Genomic DNA, 20,381 nt, shown 5'->3' with positions numbered 1-20,381 from the left:
TACTATCCCAAGCCTTTCTCCATCGGTACCTGTAAAGGTTGCATAATAATACCACACAGCCTAGAATTGGACACAGGGTAAGCGCTCAACAAGTTGTGTTTTTCCTTCCCCTTGACAATAGACCGGGTCCCCAGGCGGTTCCTTTCCCCCAGGGCGTCTCCATCTCCGTTCGCCTAGGCAACCTCAGCCTGGCCCCGGACACGCCCGGAGGGGAGAGGAGGGGTCGCGGCGGCGGTAGCGCGGAGCCGGCTCTCGGCTTACGTAAGAGCAGCGAGTCCCGCGCGGCCAGCCCGGCAGAGGCGGCGCCGCCCAGCGGGATCCGGGCTAAGTCCTTTCAGCCGAGGTGTGTGTCTCTCCGGCTGCCGGGGCGGAGGTGGGCCCCTCCAGTTGCGGGCTGCGGCCACTCTGGTGATGCGACAGTCACCGAGAAGCGGCCGGCGAGCTGCTCCAGCTCTGCCCACCTGCGGGGACCTGCACGGGCTCCCCCGAGTCGCACGCCTGGACTGGGCTGCAGGGAAGGACCCGGGTGGGTCTGACTGACCTCTGATCCCGAAGGGTGGGGGTGGGGGCTGCGACGGTTCACCCGCGCGGCCGGAGCCCGAGGAGGTGGCGGAGGGCGGGGCCGAGGGGCGGGGCACTCTTAAAAGCCTCTCCTTCCCTCTTAGGGGTGGCAGGCGAGTCCCAGCGTGCGGAGGGTGCCGAGGCAGGGGCTGTCGGGCAAAGTGCGCGGGCTGCCGTCCTGGCCACCGCCAAAGCCATGGCTTCCAAACTCCTGCGCGCGGTCGTCCTCGGGCCGCCCGGCTCCGGCAAGGGCACGGTATGCGAAAGGATCGCCCAGAACTTTGGCCTCCAGCATCTCTCCAGTGGCCACTTGTTGCGGGAGAACCTCAAGACCAGAACGGGTGAGAAGCCGAGGTGGGAGAGTGAGGGTCGAGACAAGCCCGGCGGGGTGGTCGGGCTGGGAGCGGGGCGGTGGCGGGCCCGGGTCCCCTCGGCGCCGGCGCCCTGCCCCCGCCCGCGTGTGCCCGTGCGGGCTCCTACGTGCCGCGGCGCATGCAGCCGGCCGCCCGCCCGCGCGGCTTAACCGCGCCCGGAGGAGGCCGAGGCTGCTCGGCAGCGCCTTCCATTGCACTGGCCGCTCGCGCGTGCGGAGGACCCTGCACGGCAGGCCGAGAGGAACGCGAGCCACTCGGTCGGGACCCTAACTGGCCTCTCACGCTGCTTCCGGTAAGCAGAGCCCCAGAGTTCCCTGCTGTGGTCCTGCTCAGCCACCGGTCGCCTTCCCCCCGCGCGGAGCCGAGCCCCGCACGCCGCCCACCTGTGGGAGTCGCGGTCGCCGGCGCGCTGGGACTCTGCGGCGCGCTCCAGCCTGGAGCTAAGGGCTGCGTGGCGGCGAAAGGCCTGTGGTCGCTGCAGGCGTCCGCGACTAACTGTCCCTGCTAACTCCCCTCCTCCTCAAGCTCAGCTTGGCCGCCTGGAGACCCGGAGACCTGTTCTGAAAGATTGCATTTTGAGTTCAGTTTTACTGCAAGTGGCCTTTTGAGGTTGGCCCTCGGCGGATGCAGTGAAGGTGGTGGTCTAGATCACCCGGTCTCCTAGTCTTGCAAGTGCCTCCCTTCTCCCCTCTTCCTAAGCTTCCAAAGAAGGCGAAGTAGCAGCATGCTACTGTGGGGCGCAGACCTTTCTGGGATGCAGATGAACGTAATTAGCAGTCCCTTTTGAAACGCGTTGCCTATGAGGTCCTTCCCTATTTCTTTTCTCATTTGTGTGCAAGGTGGTTATAACTTGTTACGGGCTAATTGTTAATAAACCTGCATTTCAGAAGCACCTAGGGTCGTGAACAGGTGGGTGGAGGACAGTGTTGGAAAGCAGATTAAAAGCAACCACCTGAAGCATCGGAAAGGCTGTTTATTCTTCTGAAGCAGGTTGTAAAAGCCAGCCTTTACTTGGATAACCAGGGGAACTTTCCCTCACATCTCTGACTGAGATAGAAGCATTTTTGTGCACCAGTCTTCTAATAGTCTGGACAAATATCATACCATCGAGTGACATCCAGAACTGGTTTTAAATCAGATTTTAAAATCTGATTTATTTGTTATTTGAGTGTGGTCCTAGCATTGTACATGTGGAGCTCAAGCCTCCGGGTTCCTGTCAAGTGCCTTTATACTTTGAACCATCTCACTGACCCTTAGATTTGAGATAGGGCCTTATTAAGTTACTAGTCATTCTTCTGTCTCAGTAACTGGGATTATAAGTAACTCACTCCACTCCCCAGTCAGAGCCTTTTCTAGGGAAGCAGTGTTTGGAATACAGGTTGGGGGGCAGTACAGTTGGAGGGGTTGTGTATAGGGCTGGGATTCTCCCAGTAAGGCAGTCTAGCCGGCTTGTAGTCTCTCTCCCCCTCCCCCTCTCCCTTCCCCCTCTCCCTCAGTGGCTGTGCTCTTGATTTTGAAGTCAGCATATATTTCCATATAGTTGGTGGTCATCATGCTGAGGCAGTTGGGGGTCTGGTAGCCTAATGGTCAGGTGAGTCTGTTGAACAGATGCTTACCATGATGTTACTCTCAGGTTGGAGAAGGAAGCTGTCTCCTCGGCTCTACTGCCCTTGCTGTGGAACATGAGGTCAGGCTATGTAGGTCAGGCTAGCCTCATACTCAGAGGTCCATCTGCCTCTTCCTCCTGAGTGCTGAGTTTAAAGGCCTGTGCCTCCCTCTACACATGGCTCTAAGCTAAGAGATAGCTTATTTCTCTACTTAGAAGTTTGGAAAGCTTTTATCTTTTAAAGGCTAATTTACTGTTTTACACATGGATATTGTATTGTATCTCTATATGAACCACTTCATGCCTGGTACCCATAGTGGTCAAAAGAGGGCATTAGATTCCATGAAACTGGAGTTAGAGATGGTTGACATATCATGGTTACTGGGTGCCTGCCTGACCCAGGTCCTTTTGAGCACCCAGTGCTCTTAACCACTGAGCCATCTCTTCAGCCCCCGTCATTAGTTAAATCCGCCCCCCTTGGTTTTTCAAGACAAAGGTTTCTCTGTAGCTTTGGCTGTCCTGAAACTCACTTTGTAGATTCTCCTGCTTCTGCCTCCCACGTGTTGGGATTAAAGTCACACACCACCATCACCTGAAATGTTTTCATTCTTTTAAATGCCTTCATTCCTCTACCCTTTTCTCTTGTAGTAAAAGCGACTTTTAAATACTTTTTGAAATCACCTTTTTCCCCCCTCACCCATGAACTAATTAATAAACTTGGCCAGGGGGGAAAAATAGAAATAAAAGCTTGCAATTTGTTTTGAAATTGGCTTGTTTCAGGTTGACTTGGATGTGATGTTACTGATTGTCTCTAGAGGTCTAAGTGAGGGGCTCAGGGCCACTGTCTGTAAGCAAAAACACATTCCTTCTTTTCTTATCACCTGCAGATTGCTTTTAACCATCTAGAGAAGCCAAGAAACCTTCTGAACACACAGTTTGTAGTTGACATACGAAGGTGAGGATGAAACCCAGGAAGTTGAATTTTGGTGACAATTTAAATTGGGAAGTAGCTCAGGCCATCTGCCGCAGCCTGGATTTGGACAAGCTGTTGACTACATGGCTTGCCTCCTGCGGCCACAGTCTGGCAAAAAGCAGCCTTGCAGAATCCTCCTCCTTCCTCGGCACTTACTGTACTGATTATATCAGCTGTTTGACTACAGGGAAAGGAAGCTGTCGGCTTCATCTTCTGTGTTTGTGCCTGATGCTGTACCTAGCCTTTGTGATCGTTTTGTTTTTTGAGACAAGTCTGTGAACTCTGGGCTTTGATTTTCTTAGGTGCTGGGATTATAGGTCTGTGCCAGGAAGAGCAGCTGAATGAATGTTGCCCCTCTTATTGCTCTTTCTACCTCTGACACTGGGGTCTGCCAAACTAATGCACCAGAAAGGGTTTATGTTGTCAGTACCAAAGGTCCAGTCAGAAGTTGTGTGTTGCGCCAGGTGTTACATAGCTTGCTTTAGTTAGAGCAGTGCTTACAAAGGATTTGAGATTAGCTTCCTGATGGTAGTTTTTCCCTTCACATTTCTTAGATTGCCTGGAGCCATACATGCCGAGGCTTATCAGATACCATATTTGAAGGCCCGCCCCCAGGTCTTTCGCTTGTGTTTTCTTAGCACACTCAATGAAGAAATAGGAAGACTTGCCTTAAATGTCAAGGAGCTGAGCTGTGCATTCTCTTCAGGGAATATTATGCTCCCTCTATCCCCACTGTGCATGTGTCAAGTACCTATTGTATAGATGCACGCACAAAGCTCGTAAGCTTTAGAACATATCTCCTGGGGTTGGAGAGATGGCTCAGAGTCCAGAGCGCTGGCTGCTCTTCCAGAGGACCCAGGTTCAATTCCCTGTAACCATGGCAGATTACAACCGTCTGTAAGTCCAGTTCTAGGAGATCTGACACCCTCACATAGACACACATGCAGATTAAAACGCCAGTGCTTGTAAAGTAAAAAAATAGTTTAGAATGTATCCCATTAAAATTTCCAATTTGGGTTGGGAATGTAGCTCAGTCGGTAGGGTGCTTGTCCAGCAGGGACAGAGTACTAGTGGGTTGGTGTCTTAGCCCTGCATGGGTGAACTGCTGGTGGTACACACCTGTAATGTTAGGACAAGGAAGGTCGAAGTCTGTAGTTGGGGTTAACAGGGCTACTAAGAAAAAAAAAAACATGTCCAGAATGAACAACTACAAAGCCCCCAAGAACTCTGGTGTTGGGTGATAGCTTATTTATTTATTTATTTATTTTTTTGGCTCAGTTTTATCTGAAAGATCCTGTTTTAAGTGTCAGGCAGGCAGTGGTATTAGAAAAACAGGCACCCTCTAATACTGTAGTCTAGTGTCTCGGGGTTAGGAGAATTGGAGAAGTTTCATTTGGAAGCAAGCATCTTGGATTTTGACTAAGAAAAGATGTTCAAGAAGGAACCTGTCTCTGCTCTTAATTAATATTAACTGCGGCTCTCGCCAGGGTGTTGCAGATGGACTAGCATTTTAAATGAGGCTATGAGTTGATCCTCTTTTGAAAAGATGACCTCGTTCAAAGGGCTCAGGCTTTTGGGTATTCATTAAGTATAAATGCACACCTTATGTAAGAGTGAATTTTTCCAAGAATTGAGGATAGAGGGGTTTGGAGACTTTAGTCAGAGTTCAATATTACATCTAAAGCGACTTTAAATAGTTAACCTTCTCTGGTTTATCCAGGCTCTTGGCTCATTCCAAGATTTCTAAGGTATGCTACATTCCAGTCAATGAAGGTCGAGTTTTAAGAGTCTTGGGCTATGGAACTAGTTCAGTTGGTAGCCTGCCTAGTATGTAGGAAACCCTTGGCTTGATCCCTTGCTCTGTGTATATAGACATTTGAGTGTAGCTTTGGTTTGGGGGAATCTGAAAAGACAGCTTTTGTTGGGTACTAGATCCTTGGAACCATCTCTCAAACCCCTGATCTTGAACATCTGATTTTGCTGTAGCCTCCTGGATGCTGGCACTGCAGACAAGACCTCCTCTCTTTTGTATTTTGCTTGGGATTAAAGCCATAGCTAGTTCTGCATGCTAGGCGAGCTGTGGACCAGCTGAGGTATATTTAAATTGTTTCCATAGGTTATTTTTATAAGCAAATAACTCAGTAAAATTAATATTGACAATATTAATTTGCAGACACCTATTTTGCAGACATTCTCTGAATACCACTGACTTGTCTACTAATATATTTTCTGTTCTAAGGTCCAATTTAATAGTGCAAATTTTATTGAGTTATTAAGTCTTCTTTGTCATCTGTAATCTCAGTTTAATTTTCCCTTTTTCTTTATGAGTTTGAGTTTTGCTTATTTTTTAATCATTTCACAACTTGTATTTTTGGGACAGGGTCTTTTGAACTGTGAATTCTTCTGCCTCAACCTCTAGAAATGCTCAAATTATTGGTGTGTGCCATCATGCCTAGCTTCCAGACCTGGCTCCAGTCTCTAATATCTGGCTTTGTGGAAGAATGCAGGACTGTCTTTTGCTCCTTTAGTTTGTGCTACAGCATTGAAGGCTGATGTCACGTAGATAGCAGTTGAAGGAGGATCTCATGGACTCTGGAGAAATCTTCCGATGCTTAGATATCCTCAGGCTGCACTCTCGAGACACATGGATATAACTGGTCTTCTGGTGGGCAGGCAGCAGTGGATGGTGTCTTGAAGTGAGTGTTCTGACCTCGGCAGTGTCAGGGGATGCTCTGAAGGGGATGCTCAGCTTTAGGAAAATCAGGAAGTGAGCCAGGAGTCACAGAACTGCATGCCTTGCTCCTGAGACCACAGGGAAAAGATAGCTTTTGTAGTGCTCATGAGGAGGTGATTTGGGAACACTATTTTATCAGGGTCTTGCTCTATAGCCCAGGTTGGCCTATAACAGTGCAGTCTAGGATGACCTCAGCCTCTATCCAGTCGTGCTTCATCAGTCTTGTGAGTATTGGGATTCTGTGCCTGGCCAGGGAACACTTTGAATAATTACTGTCATCTAAACAATTGCTATCATCGAGTGCATGCGTCTCTGCTAGTGTGTGTGTGTGTGTGTGTGTGTGTGTGTGTGTGTGTGTGCCCACCTGTGTGTAGGTCATCCCTTCCACCTTGATGTGGTTTCTGGGGATCAATCTCGGGTTGTCAGACTCAGACTTGTATGGCTAGCACTACCCACTGAGCTTTCTTGTTAGCCCTTGTTGGGGAGCACCTTTGAGGAAATGTGTCCTAGTTAGGGTTACTGTTGCTGTGCTGAAACACCATGACCAAAAGCCACTTGGGGAGGGAAGGGTTCATTTGGCTTACACTTCTATAGTACTTTTCATCATCAGAGGAGGTCTGGACAGGAGCTGAAGCAGGGCAGGACCCTGGATCTAGAGGCAAGGAGTGAGTGCTGCTTACTGGCTTTCTCAGCCTGCTTTTTATAGAACCCCCCCCCCCACTATCACCGCAGGGGTGGCCCGACCCACAATGGGTTGGGCTCTTGCATATCAATCACTAATTAAGAAAATGTCCTATTGGCTAGTCTACAGCCAGATTTTATATAGGCATTTTCTTGACTGAGGCTTCCTCTTCTCCAGTGACTAGTTTATGTCAAGGTAACAGAACTAACTAGTCAAGGTGTTTCTTGAACTAAATTTGACAGATGACACCAGTTGTCAGGTGAGGAGGTGGGCTTAACTGTTATAACATGTGGGGACTCCCTCTAGAGCTGTTGTTGTCCACTGGGGTTTATGAACACATCTTATAGATCATTGTTTTATTTTATTGTCTTTATTAATACCTGTACTGTTAAAGCAAAGGATTATTTTATCATCATGGTGTTCTGCACATGCTAAACCTACGCATTACGGCTGAGCTACACCAGATCTAAGGCAGGCTGCATCTGCTCCATTTCCCTTGCCTTTTGCTCCTAGTTTTGTTTTTAAGATGTTTGTAAAAGTAGTGGCTGGAAAGGGCTCTGCTGTTAAGAACACAACTACTTTTGTAGAGGACATGTGGATATTTCACAACTGCCTTTAATTTTAGATCCGGAAACCTGCTATAGGGGTGTACTTCTTACACACATGCACACACACACACACACACACACACACACACACACACACACACACTTTTCAAATCTTAAATTAGGACAGTGTAGGGTATTTTTTCTTATATTCCTTTTTGTTTTTTATATTTATTTTTGAGACAGGGCTGGCTGTCTTGGAACTAGTCTGTAGATCAATCTGGCCCCAAACTTAGATTTTCCTGCCCCGTCACCCTAGTGCTGGGAATAAAGATGTGCACTACCACATTTCAAGTGATGGCAAATAATCTTGAAATTGTGGTTTAAATGGCTAGAAATAGACAGTTTATGAAGGTACACTTACCACCTATTTGCCAAACAAGTTATTAAATGGTGTTATTTTATTCTGTATTGCTTCATGTGTGATTTGTAGACCTGGACGTGTCATTTTCCTTATGAAGTTTTTTGAGCTTTCCCCATGGGTCAGACATTCAAACATGGGTTTCCTTTAAGCAAATTGACTTTTTAAAAAGCATAAGTAGGTGATAGACAGGTTTTAGGGTTACTCTCTGCACACCCTCACCCCCATTTAGTTCTGTTTGGCCTTTCAGACACAGTGCAAAAGGTCTCATTTGTATAGCCCCAAGAGGTTGATTTTGGATGGTTGATGTTACATTTTAACAGCCTCACCTCTAAACCTGAGAACTTTTGTACTTGAGAAATGGCCTGGCAGCAAGCATTTGCTTAGTGTGGAAATACTGCATTAGTCCTGGTCATCAGATTCTGAAGAAGCTAACGATTAATTATTTTCTAGACTCAGTACTTTAATAGACATATAATTTTTTTATTTGCACCATTGACCAGGACCCTGCCGGGTGCTCTGTAATTCTTGGTACTTGGTCCTAAGTTTGCAGTGAGTAGAACATCTTCCAGGCCTGGGATGACTCTTCTGTTCCTGTTATAATTTCTATGCTTATGTACAAAGTAACTGTTGTATAATTCCAAAATAAGCAAGTGGACCCAGAGGTTGGGCAGCTTGTTCTAGGTCAGACAGCTAGACAGAGAAACTTATTCAAACCTGGGGCTCGTCTTCAGCTCAGATCACGCTTTTTATTTCATGCTACCTTCTTGACACTGGAGGATCTTGTAGACAGTGTGTCCCTCAAGTCTGTGATCACTTGGCCTCTATTGATGGCTTTTTGTTTTTGTTGAGACTGAGTCTTGCCACATAGCTTTGGTCAGCTTGAAATTGTCCATATCCCTGGTTGTCTTGGATGTTAGTTTCTCCTACCACTCACCTGGTTAGAAATGCCATCTTGATACAGTATCTTGATCTGTTTGCCTGCTAAAACAAAATGTTTCACACTAGTTTAATGCAACAGAACTTTTCTCCAGTAATTCTTGGAGCCAGTAGACAGAATTAGGGTCTTGCTATGTAGTCCTTACTGGCCTGGCCTGTAACTCAGTGTATAGCCCAGGCTGGCTGTGAACTGGATCTTCCTGCCCCAGCCTCTAACATGCTCGAATCACAGGTATATGCCACCTTGCCTGGCTATTTTCCTATGTGTCTGAAGGCTAGCAGGTTCCAGGAACAAGGCATCGTGGGGATCCGTGCATCTGTGCTGGCTCTTTGAGCACTACTCATATGCTAAAGGGATGAGGGGATATTTATGTATTCCCTACATAAATACATTATTTTATTATTATTATGATAAAATAATGTATTTATGTAGGGAAGTTGTGCACTCCGAGGTCAGAGGACAGCTTATAGGAGTCAGTTTTGCTGTGTTGGATCATCAGACTTAGTGGCAAGTGCCTTTCCCTTCTGAGCCATCATGCTGACTGTTTTTTGACATTGTCTGACCATGGAGACCCTGCTAGGGTCCAGCCTTGGCACAGGACCGGAGTTCTCAACTGGAAGCAGGGATATGTAGAAGGCGCATACTAAATAAACACAGACTGCTTTTTGGGTACAAGCTGACAGGCACTTTTTCAGGGCTTAAAGTTATTCTGTCTGTCTCTCTCCACTCTCTCTCTCTCTCTCTCTCTCTCTCTCTCTCTCTCTCTCTCTCTCTCTCTCTCTCTCTCTCTCATTCGCTCGCTCACTCACTTTTCTCTTGCCCCAGTGTTTTATTGATACTTCAAAAGCAGGTAGAAAAAAAGACACTGCATAATCACTGCCAATTCAAATTCAAAAGAATAACCACATCCCACAAAGAATTAAGAATTACAATTGTTCCCAAAATTTCAAGCTTCCCCTATTCCCAGGCCTGTGGCCAAAATAATAATAATCACAAATGTATCATTATTTAAACTTCAACTTTTAACTTACTATACTTCAGAGCTCAGAGCTCCAATGCCAGCTACTTGCATTTCCCTGTGAAGCTCTAATGATAAATGACATGGGCAAAGCTGCCGTGCAGTGGCCAGAAAGAATCAAGTTAACCCTTAACTCAGTAGTTCCTCTAGCTTTCTGTTTCTGTACACAATGACTCTCTTAAGAGTCTCAGTATTTTGACTTAGTTTTACTAGTATATAATTTCATGTATTCTATACTTTCTTATCCTGGAACCATTTTCAAATGTTGTACAAAACTCATTTCATAATTTCAATAACTCTTTTCTTTCTTAGGGTCCCAGTGTTGGCTGTAATTCATTTTCTAATAACTTCTCAAACTTTCTTTGCAAGTCTAGCATTAATCTGGATTACCGTTGTGCAGTTATTACATTGTTTCCAAGATGAAAACTCATAGCATACACCTGGACCATTAAGACTGTGCTGTGCTGTGCCCCTGTGCCTCAAATTCCAATTGTTTAAGGATCATTACATCAAGGAACATTTAGTTTCACAGGATCCACCAGAGCAGATAAGTTATTCCTTAGCGCATGTATGTTATGTGCATGTGTGTGCCGTATGAGTGCTTGAGTGGGAGTGTAGGAATGTTCGTATGCCTCAAGTGAGTGCACTTACCAGAGGTCAGCTTTTTGCTGTTATTAAGGCAGGGTCTCACTGGGCTCTGGGGCCCATCAGTCCTAAGACACCAGTTATAACTGCTCTAGGCTACTCATATGGTTTAGCCTTTGATTTAGCATCACTTTGCGAGGTCAAGGGTTAGGTTGATGATGTAGAATTGCTGACAAGAACTGTTGGGGGCTGGGTATCTTCCTGTCAGCTGCAGCTTAAATGTTGGGGGTATTGATCAACGAATAAACAACAGATTACAATTAGTCCAAAGTTACCCGTAATTGTTAGTTTATTTGAATTGTGTCCCATGTATTATGTGCATTATTTCTTATTTTGGTATGTGTAAGTAATTTTGTGTTTGAACCCATCTCTGTCTGGAAGCCAGAAGTTGGCCTTGGGTGTCATTAATAACTTGAGGCTTCATCCATCTTTTTTTAAGACTTAATTTTTTTATTATGAATATAGGTGTATATATGTATGAACACCACATGTGTACATGGGACCTTTAGAGGTCAGAGGAGGATGAGATCTTCTGTAATAAATTATAGGTGGTGAACCACCATATGGGTAGGTTCTGGGAATGGAACCCAGGTCCTCTGCAAGAGCGACTAGTGCTGTCAACCGCTGAGTTATCTCTAGATCTCCCTCTTTTTGAGTCAGGGTCTCACTTCCTTGAAACTCTTCAATTAAGCTAAGTTTTCTGGTTACTGAGCTCTGGGAATTCTATCTCCCTAGTGCTGGGATTTCAAGTACAAGCCACCATGGTGACTTTCTCTTAGCACTGTACTGTGCATGAAGCTCAGTCCCTCATACTGGCATGGCAAGCGCTTTACTATTGACTGAGCCGTCTCCCAGCCCTGTATTGTTAGCTTTCTAAAACTCAGAACTGTTTAACTGTTTAGTAGGTTCTTAGTGGCCCCCACCTTGGCTCTGTGCCACTGGGAGAGAAGGCCAACCCTTGCTCACTTACAGCTGGAGTGATGGTGGAGCTACCTTGGAGGATTAAGAGAGCTGATAGGGCTAGGTCTAGAGTAAGGCAGGTCAGGAACTATTCATAGGGATGTGAGAGATACTAAGAAATTTTAATTAAAAAATTAAATCTCTGGGGCTGGAAAGATGGCTCAGTGGTTTAGAGCACTGTCTGATCTTCCAGAGGTCCTGAGTTCAATTCCCAGCAACCACATGGTGCTTCAAAACCATCTGTAATGGGATCTGATGCCCTCTTCTGGTGTGCAGGCATATATGCAGATAGAGCATTTATATGTATAAAATAAAAATAAATAAAATCTTTTAAAAAGTCAAATCTCTATTAATGTGAGTTTTCATGTGAGTGCTGGATACTGAATCCTGATTCACTGAAAGAGTAATCTCTCCAGCCCATATTTTTTCTTAAGATTTCAGTTTTTTATTTATGTATGTGCATGTGTGTGCAGGTGTGGGTACCTTCAGAGGTCAGAAGAGAGGTTATTGGATCCCGTGTAGCTGGAGTTACAGGCAGGCAGTCATGAATTGTCTGATGTGGATGCTGAGATATCTGGTCTTTGGTCCCTGTAAGAGTAGTAAAAGATCTTAACCACTAAGCTATCTCTCTGAGTTTAATAAAGTTTTAAAAAAAGATTTATAAATTTTTAAAAATTATATGTGTATATGTATGTGTGTGTGGGTATTTACACAAGAGTTCGGGTATCCAAGATGGTGAGAAAAGGGCATCCGACCCCTTGGCTGGAGTTGATAGGCAGTTGTGGTCTGAGACAAGAGAGCTGGGACTGAGTTAGGGTCCTCTGTAAGAGCAGAACTTGCTCTTAACTGCTGAGCTATGTCTTCATCTAGGAAGAGTGCCAGCGTAGTGGTTCATGTCTGTCATTCCAGCACTTAGGTCGCTGAGGCAGGAGGACTGCTGTGGAGTAGAGTCTACTTCAGCCTATGGAGTAATAAATTCCAGGACAGCCTGTGCTACAGAGTAAGACCTTGTCTCTGTAAGGAAGGAAAGGAAAAAGAAAGACCTCCAACTATGTAAGTAGTTTTAATAGATGAATGAACAAAATGCCAACATTTTGTCTATTTTTGAGAGAGATCTCACTGTCACACCAGGCTGGGGCACGTGGAAGGAGGAGGCTCTTCACCGGTAGACTGCTGGTATTTAGCATGGACACAGTTCAGGGCTCAAGACATCCCCCGTGTCAGTCCGAGGAGCAGGTAGCTGGTTCTGTAGGGTGTACACATTGCACCCAGCTCAAAATGTCAGTTTGAGGTGAAGAGGTCCCAGCATTGAGAGGCTTAGTCAAGAAGAGAATGGGGAGTTTCGGAACAGCCTAGATATGAAGCCATGCAAGAGTCTTCCATGGTTCACATGAAAGTCAGAGAACACGTTAGAAGTGCTTTGTTTCCATCACGTCGGAGTCTGGGGCAAGGACCTTTACCCACTGAGCCACCTCACAGGCTCCAGAAATTAAAAATTTCAGGAAAGACTAGACCCAGCAGACTTGAGAATTGAGTTGAAAAAGTTCAAGTTAGGTTCTGTTTTGAGTTAGAATTTTTATAGCTTTTATTTTAGTTTTTGGCATTTCTCTTAGCACTGGAAAATATTTCAATAAATGGGCCTGCTGAATGTGCATCTGGCACCTGTAGTGGGCCCAGTTATTACAGAAGCTCATGATAGCTGGAAGTTTGAAATAAACCTGAATTCAAGGTCTGTGTGTGGGCTACAGAGTGAGCTTGTCACACCTCTCCCCTACCCCCTGGACATTTGTAACAGGTCTCATCATTATCTGTAGTTAGGCTAAGGCAGGAGGCTGTGACTCTTCCTTGTCCTGTACTGGATAGAGGTGCTTTGAATGTCATTGCAGCACTGTCTGCCCTGGCTGGTGTGCAGAGGAGCTAGCCAAGCCTGCTGCCTGAGGCTGCTCTCCCTGCTATGCTCTGACTATGCAAGGCAGTCGCAGATGGTGGACCAGCTCTAGCTGGAACTGCTGTTGGCTGCAGGATGTTCTAGGGACGGACGCCAGGAACTCACAGGAGCTGGCAAGCAGTGTTTCTGGGCCTTAAGAGAATATTTTTGTCCTTTTGGTTCTTCTGCTGTTTTACTTTTTGTTATGGAAATAGTCTTTTGCTATAGCTAAGTTTGGCTCACTGTGTAGCCTAACCTAGGCTAGCTCTGAACTCCAGCCTCAGTCACTGTGACTGACACTTTTAGTTATCTCTTAAATCTGTCTAGTAATGAGTAGTTACTGAAAAGCCAGAAGTTGTAAAATCGGTATGTTGTGGCACTCTGCTATGGGAGGCCCAGTGTTAGGAAGTGCAGACCGGAGTCTGTGAGAGCTTCGTCATGGTCCTCTGAGGACCTGGTCCCCACTCACTGCACTGGGATCTCTTCTTTGACATAGTACGGACCAGGCTGTCTTGGATGAAACTCATTCTTTGCTTCAGCCCAGCAAGCTGCTAAGATTGTGGGTGTGTACTACCATGTCCAACCCTGCCATTTCAAAGTACACATTTTTCTACAGATAGCTACACAAATCATAAGTGTGGTTGCTCTTAGAAGGTCATACAAAAGACAAAGAATGAAATACACTAAACATCACCCAAGCGGGCATTAAAAATATTGTCATTTATTTTTTGGCATGGCTGCTTTGCTTGCACGTATGGCTGCACAGTGTGTGCCATGGTGCCGTAAGAGGTAGGAAGAGGACACTGGATCCTCTGAAACTGGAGGTCGAGAAGTTTGTTAGCTTCTAGCTGGGTGCTGGCAATTGAACCCGAATCCTCTGGAAAGCAGCTAGTGTTGTTAGCCAGTGAGCCACATATTTAGTCTCTTAAACTTGTGTGCATGTTTGCACATGTGCATGTGTGCCAGGGCATAAGTGGAGATCGGAGGACAGTGTGTGGTTTAAGGACAGTGGTTTAAGTAGTAAAGTAGTTGAATCTCTTTATACCCTTGAAGTGGAGTGACTTCAACACAACTTAATTTTGTTGGCTACTTCTTTCTTCACTTGCTGACTTGGCTAGTGAGGAGTGTATCCTGCCTGGGTTTTAGTCCTCTCTGGAGGCTTTTAGATGTCCTGGTTTTTATAATGAGAAAGGGAGGGAAGTCACACTGTTGCAAATATATCACTTTCTCCATGCACTCTTTGGAGAGCAGCCCGGGCATTTCTGACCTGTGTGCCTGTGCTGTTTTTCTCCTTTCTCTGGCAGCTGAATAAGTGTGAACATTTTGAAGTGTCTCTAAAATTAGTCTCCTTGGTACAGCATTCAACTTCAGGTATGTGCTATTTGAAAGAGCCACTCAGATTTTGAAGACCAGAGACTTTAGAGTAAGCTTATGGGTTGAGATCGGGGGCTGTGCTCTACAGGCCCTTTGAATGAGGGAAGCTCCTGGGTGTCTAGGGATCCAAGGCTTGTTGGAATATAAATAACTATGGGAGCTGGTTAACTGCTTCTTTAATTTAATTTTACTTCATGGAGATGGATATTTTTTCTTCATGTATGTTTGTCTGTGTACCACTTGCATGCCTGTGCCTGAGGCAGCCAGAAGAGGGCCTTAGGTCCTTTGGAACTGGGGTTAAAGATGTTTGTGAGCCACTGTGTTGTGTCCTCTTCAAGAGAACCCTACATCTTCTCTTCTGCACCTAGTTTACTGGGTCTTTTTTTTACATGAAACAGTATTTTTATTATTTTCCTATATACCTCCTTAGTGAATACACCATTTGCATGTCTCACCTGACAAGACACAAAGCAACATCTCCTTGGGGCTCAGAGAATCAAGAGCAGTCATCTGTCTTTGGGAGGATCCAGGTTCTTACGACATCTGTGGTACTCTCTGCGGTACTGTGCTGAGCTGTTCTATCATGGGCCCTTGCTCGAGATGCTTGCGGTTCCCATCTAACTTAGTTTTCAGTATCTGCTCATGTGTTTCCCCATTATTACGCAGAAGATCTGGTTGAGGGATAGGTTTGGTGTGTTTGTAGGGGATGTCCACAGAAGGGTGGTCACACACTATTGTCCTGCTGTCGGATGTCAGAGCGAGCTCTACCTTGCAATTGTAGTCATCTGGAAGAGAAGAATATGTAGATTTGTGACAAGAGCTAGATAAAGCTCCATTTTGAATTGGAAATAAATGCTTCCAGATAGTTATGTTTGATATCGCCCATTTTACTGTCGTCGCCATCTTCCTTACCAAGTGATTTGAAAAATGATATTGTAAAGAGAAGCCGCCTCTAAAACCTGTTGCGCTTGCTCGCCATCTTGCCGTTTATTGGGTCTTAAATCCATTGTTTTTCCTCCCCCGTTTTGATTCTGGACCAGCTTGGTCTGAGATTTCAAGAGCTTATTAAGTTAGCACAAATCCTGGTCACAAGTTGAGTGTTTCTGCCAAGGCATAATAGGGTGTTTTATGTAGGAATAGATGTCCTAATACAAAATTGACTATTCTCAAGTCCCCAGCATTTTCTGTTACACTGAAAAGATGCAAGTCAGGATGACTATGGTTAAGAGCACAGATTACTCTTCCACAGGACCTGCGTTCAGTTCCTTGTAATGACGTGGAGTGGATCATAACCGCCTGTGTCCTATATTCAGCTTTAGGGGTATCTGACACCTAGTACCCATGGGCACCCAACACTCACATGTAAATTCCTACCTACCTCCCCCACAGAATTAAAAATATAAAAAATCTTGAGTGGTACTTGCCTGTAATAGCAGCTGTTGGGGTGACTGAGGCAGGAAGATGAGAAATAAAGGCCTGCCGTGGCTGTTGAGCTAGTTCAAGAACAAGATGTCTTGGTAAACTTAGTGAAGGTAGGGGATGTAACAGCATATGCAAGAATTCTTTAGCATGAAGCCCAAAGAAAAGACAGGATTCAGGCCCATCCCCTGTCCCATCCCCTGTGCATAGCTTTAGCATCCTTTTCAGATTTCGTGCTGCCTGGCATTCACTTCTACTTTCTAGTCCTTTCTGCATGGTTTCATACTATGTTGGACACTGTTCTCGTATCTTCCTTCCTTCAAAGTGCCTCGATAATAAAGCGGTTGTATTGAAGGCTCACAGTGAGCAACTCTGTGGCATGGCATCAGTCACCACTGTCACCCATCACTAACTTGCTCACCCTGACCTAGAGGCCAGCATGTAGATGTCCTGCTGAGCTGTGGCTGGAGGCTCTGCTTTTTTGAATCTCATTTCCAGGCTTCCAGGACCCCCCATTAAACCCCCCTTGACACCCTGGCTCTACCTACCATCTGCTTGTTCCTTGGACAGCTAGACAAAAGGAAGCAGACGAAGCTTGGATGCTTGGCCTTTTGAAAACTTGATTAAAATTTTAGATAAAGTTATCTTTAAGATGTAACGTAAGAGATTCATAAGGGTCTCTAACATAGGGAGAAACATTATAGATATTTGGGTCTTTTATTGTCATTTTTATATCTATCTATTGTGTGTGAACTTGTGAAACCCATTTTTCTGCTGTTCTGTGGGTTTCAGAGAACAATGAAGGTGGTTAGCCTTGGTGGCAAGCACATTCACCTTTACGAAAACCCTTTCTAACTCGAGGATTTGCCTTTCTCTTGTCTAGAGAGATCCTGGATGTTTAGTTTATATTTAATCACCATGGTCATCATCTCCTTATTTCTTTTTTTGTACTTTATTTACAGCATTGAAAAATACTGATGGGCCAGGCATGGTGACACATGCTTGTACTGGTGGCACATGGAAGGCTGAGGCAGGGGGTCACTAACTAGTTTCAGGTCAGTCTGGAGTACATACAGGATCTTAGTTTTCTTGTTGTTTTGTTTTTTTAAGGTGATGGGAGCTGGGGAGATTTTTTCTGTGTTTAAGAGCACTGCTGTCCTTGCAGAGGACGCAGGTTTAATTCCTGGTATCTACATAGTGGCTCACAACTTAACTCCAGTTCCAAGAGATCCCAGGCTCTTTCCTAGTTCCTGGGCTAGGCACATGGTGCAGAGACATAACATGCAGGCAAAATACCCATACACATAAATAAACGTGAAGGCATGTCTGATTCCACAAGGCTTTAAGTGACTCAGCTGAGCAGAGTTCTTCCCCGAGAACAGGAAGAGACTGCTTGGGTGAGGAAGTTGGCAGGGAAGGCCTAGGGAGGTGTCTGCAGAAAGACTCTGGGATGCCATTATGTGGAATCTAGGAGTTGGCAGACGTGCTCTGTCTCTGCATTTGAGACTGCACAGTAGGAACAGCAGTGTAACCACAACTTAGCTCTTAGAACAGGGAAAGGATTAGGAAAACTAAACTCTTAAAAGGTGAGGACGTGTGTAGCCCAGAGCACCCAGGCGTCAGTCTTCCCTCTAATAGAAATAGCTTTACTTAATGAAATGAACAAAATATAAAAAACAAAGGAAAAAAAAAAAGGGACTCAGGTATAATAAAAAGTTTGTGGGTTTTTATGTAAAACATTTTAATTTTTGGGTTCAGGAGAGGCAAGGGCAGGGGTAGGATCTTGCTATGTAGCCCAGGCTGGCCTCACTTGTAACCTACCTGCTTACTGTCCTTAGTGCAAGAGTTACAGGTGTATCCCACAATGCCTAACTAACACCGTTAGTTTAAAAAAATCTCGTAGTAGTCTTCACTATAGTTGGGACAGTTACTAGTTCTTGGATTTTGCTTTTAAAATTGATTTTCAAGTATATTTATTTATTTAGCTGTATGCCATATGTGTGGATGCCTGTAGAAGCCAGAAGAGGGCTCCAGATTCCCTGGAGCGGAATTCTTTGAGAACCTGTGGCATGGGTGCCAGGAGCTGAATCCAGGTCCTCTGCATGGGCAGCAGCTGCTGACTGTGGAACTGTCTCTCCAGACCCAGGTCCTTAGTTCTTAGTGACTATTGCTGTTTCTATTGTTGCCAACTGCCCGTGCTGAAGGGTGACTGACTGCAGTGTGGCCTGTTATTGTGCCACAGGGCCCCTCAGTGGCTGAGGAAGTCCTTTGGAAAGTCTTGATACCAGCTCTTGTTCTCCTTCCCAGTCTGCTTTGGGACAGTGTGTGCTGGGCACTTTTTGGTTTGCAGTTTTAGTTATTGAAGGACGGAAAGAGGGAAAGTAAGGCCTGAGCAGCTGTGGCAGCTTGGACCACCTGCGCAGATGCATGGAGAACAGTGGCTCTTCGAGCAGATCCGCAGCCAGGATACTTCCTGCTCAGGGGGTGGCTCGACAATTGCACATCAGCCTTCTGCCACACCAGGAATGACTTTGCGTTAGATTAGAAATGAAATTCCTCTGTTTTCTGAATGGAGGTAGTCATTGGACTGGGATCACATTTCAGGGATGCTGTTCTTTCTTTCTTTGCAAAGAGCACTAAGTAGGAAGGAAGGAAGTATAATCTCACTTTTTAGGATCATTGTGACTGGTGTGGGTACCAGAGCAGAACTTGAAAACGTGTCTCAATACTCTGGGCCTAAAAGTCTTCAAGTTCTGGCTGACTTCCAAAGTGCTCGTCCTTATCTGTCTCCTTGTGGTTTTTCTGCTGCCTGAGAGGCAGCATGTGGTACTCCACCAGATGTTTAGTGTGTTTTATGAATGCACAGGTTCACATACAGGGCCAAGAAAATATTTAGGACTTAGATGTCTGCAATTGTGTGCCTAACAAAAATTCTATCACCTTCTTATGATTTATTATGTTTTGAAAAATGAGTGTTTGCGTTGTTCTTTAAACCAATAGGAAGGGTTAAATAATTGATGTGCCATGGGAGGAGGCTCTGCCTCTGTGTGTGTGTGTGTGTGTGTGTGTGTGTGTGTGTGTGTGTGTATGAAAGAGAGAGGGAGGGAGAGGAGAAAGAGAGATTGGTTATCTAGCCAAAGAAATAGGACATTACTGGTACAAAACAGTGCCTTTTAAATGCCTGCTTCTCACCCATTCGCACCAACAACTGCCCTGTATCTTACAGCCATGATTTCCCATACAGCTTTGTAATGTGGTTTAAAAAAATTGTCTGCTTTCAACCTTTGTATAACTGGCCAGATTCTTTAGGAAGAAAAACATATACATTCCTTATTAGGATTTTGTCAATAAAAGACAGGTGGGCATTGTAGTACTTTCCTGTTGCTGTGATACACACTATGACCAAGGCAGCTTATAGAAGGAAGAATTTAGTTCAGCTTATGGTTCCATTGAGGTAAGAGCTCATGGCAGGAAGGCACGGCAGGAAGCCATAGGTATAGTAACAGGATTGGGAGGCTGAGAACTGACATCTTTGTCCACAGGCACAAAGCAGTGAGCACACTGGAAGTAGGCAAGTGTGTGTATGTGTAATGCACATCCCCATTTTGTCACTCCAGCAAGGCTGTGCGGCCTAAATCTTTCCACATCACCTAGTTTGTAGGGGTGGCGGTGGCAGTGCTGCATGCCACACTGCATATGGGAGGTCAGAGGGCACCATGAGGAAATCAGTTCTCTCCACTGTATAGATCCTGGGCATCTCTCAGTGGTGTTACTCGTGGCACCAACTTGCCAGTTTTTTTTTTTTTTTTTTTTTTTTTTTTTTGGGAGACAGGTTAGCCGTAAGTGGCCTGGAACTCACCCAGTATACCAGGCTGACCTTGAACTTGTAGCCATCTTCCTGACTTTGCCTCACAAGTACTAGGGTTATAGGTGTGTGGTCTTTGTAATTTGATTGCAGTAATTACTAACTTTATTGACTGATTGATTTTTGCCCGATGATAGAAATTGCTGTGGCATTTTGCTGTTAGACATTAAGCTTTGAGTAGGCTGGCGCAGGGTCTGGTACCCATTACTTTCAGCTCAGTGGATTCTTAGTGGAGTCTCAAGCCACAAGACTAGCAGCCAGAACCAGTCCCAGACAGCACCCAGTGCCCCTGCGCAGTGCCTTCCCTAGAAAGAGGCATTTTCTTTTCATTTTCCAA

The 20,381-nt window shown here is 45.4% G+C and overlaps 2 protein-coding genes across 2 annotated transcripts in view; one reads left to right on the top strand and one right to left on the bottom strand.

Moving 5' to 3' along the window:
• Positions 1 to 304: 304 nt before the first annotated feature.
• Positions 305 to 20,381, top strand: part of AK4 (adenylate kinase 4) — a 42,886-nt gene continuing 22,809 nt past the window's right edge. Inside the window, exons 1-2 of the mRNA XM_080920822.1 lie at positions 305 to 343; positions 666 to 902. Of these exons, the coding sequence (XP_080776948.1) occupies positions 758 to 902 (145 nt within the window). The 5' untranslated portion in view covers positions 305 to 343; positions 666 to 757. The remainder of the gene's footprint in view (positions 344 to 665; positions 903 to 20,381) is intronic.
• On the bottom strand, positions 15,295 to 15,663 carry LOC308424574 (large ribosomal subunit protein mL42-like; the record flags this gene model as incomplete). Its single annotated transcript, XM_080921608.1, has 1 exon — positions 15,295 to 15,663. The coding sequence occupies one exon, from the start codon at positions 15,661 to 15,663 to the stop codon at positions 15,295 to 15,297; it is 369 nt and encodes a 122-aa protein (XP_080777734.1).

The sequence above is a fragment of the Micromys minutus genome, assembly GCF_963924665.1.
Source record: "Micromys minutus genome assembly, chromosome: 9".
NCBI lineage: Eukaryota > Metazoa > Chordata > Mammalia > Rodentia > Muridae > Micromys > Micromys minutus.
Note: the sequence above shows the minus strand (reverse complement) of the source record. Positions and strands in the feature narration are given on the sequence as shown.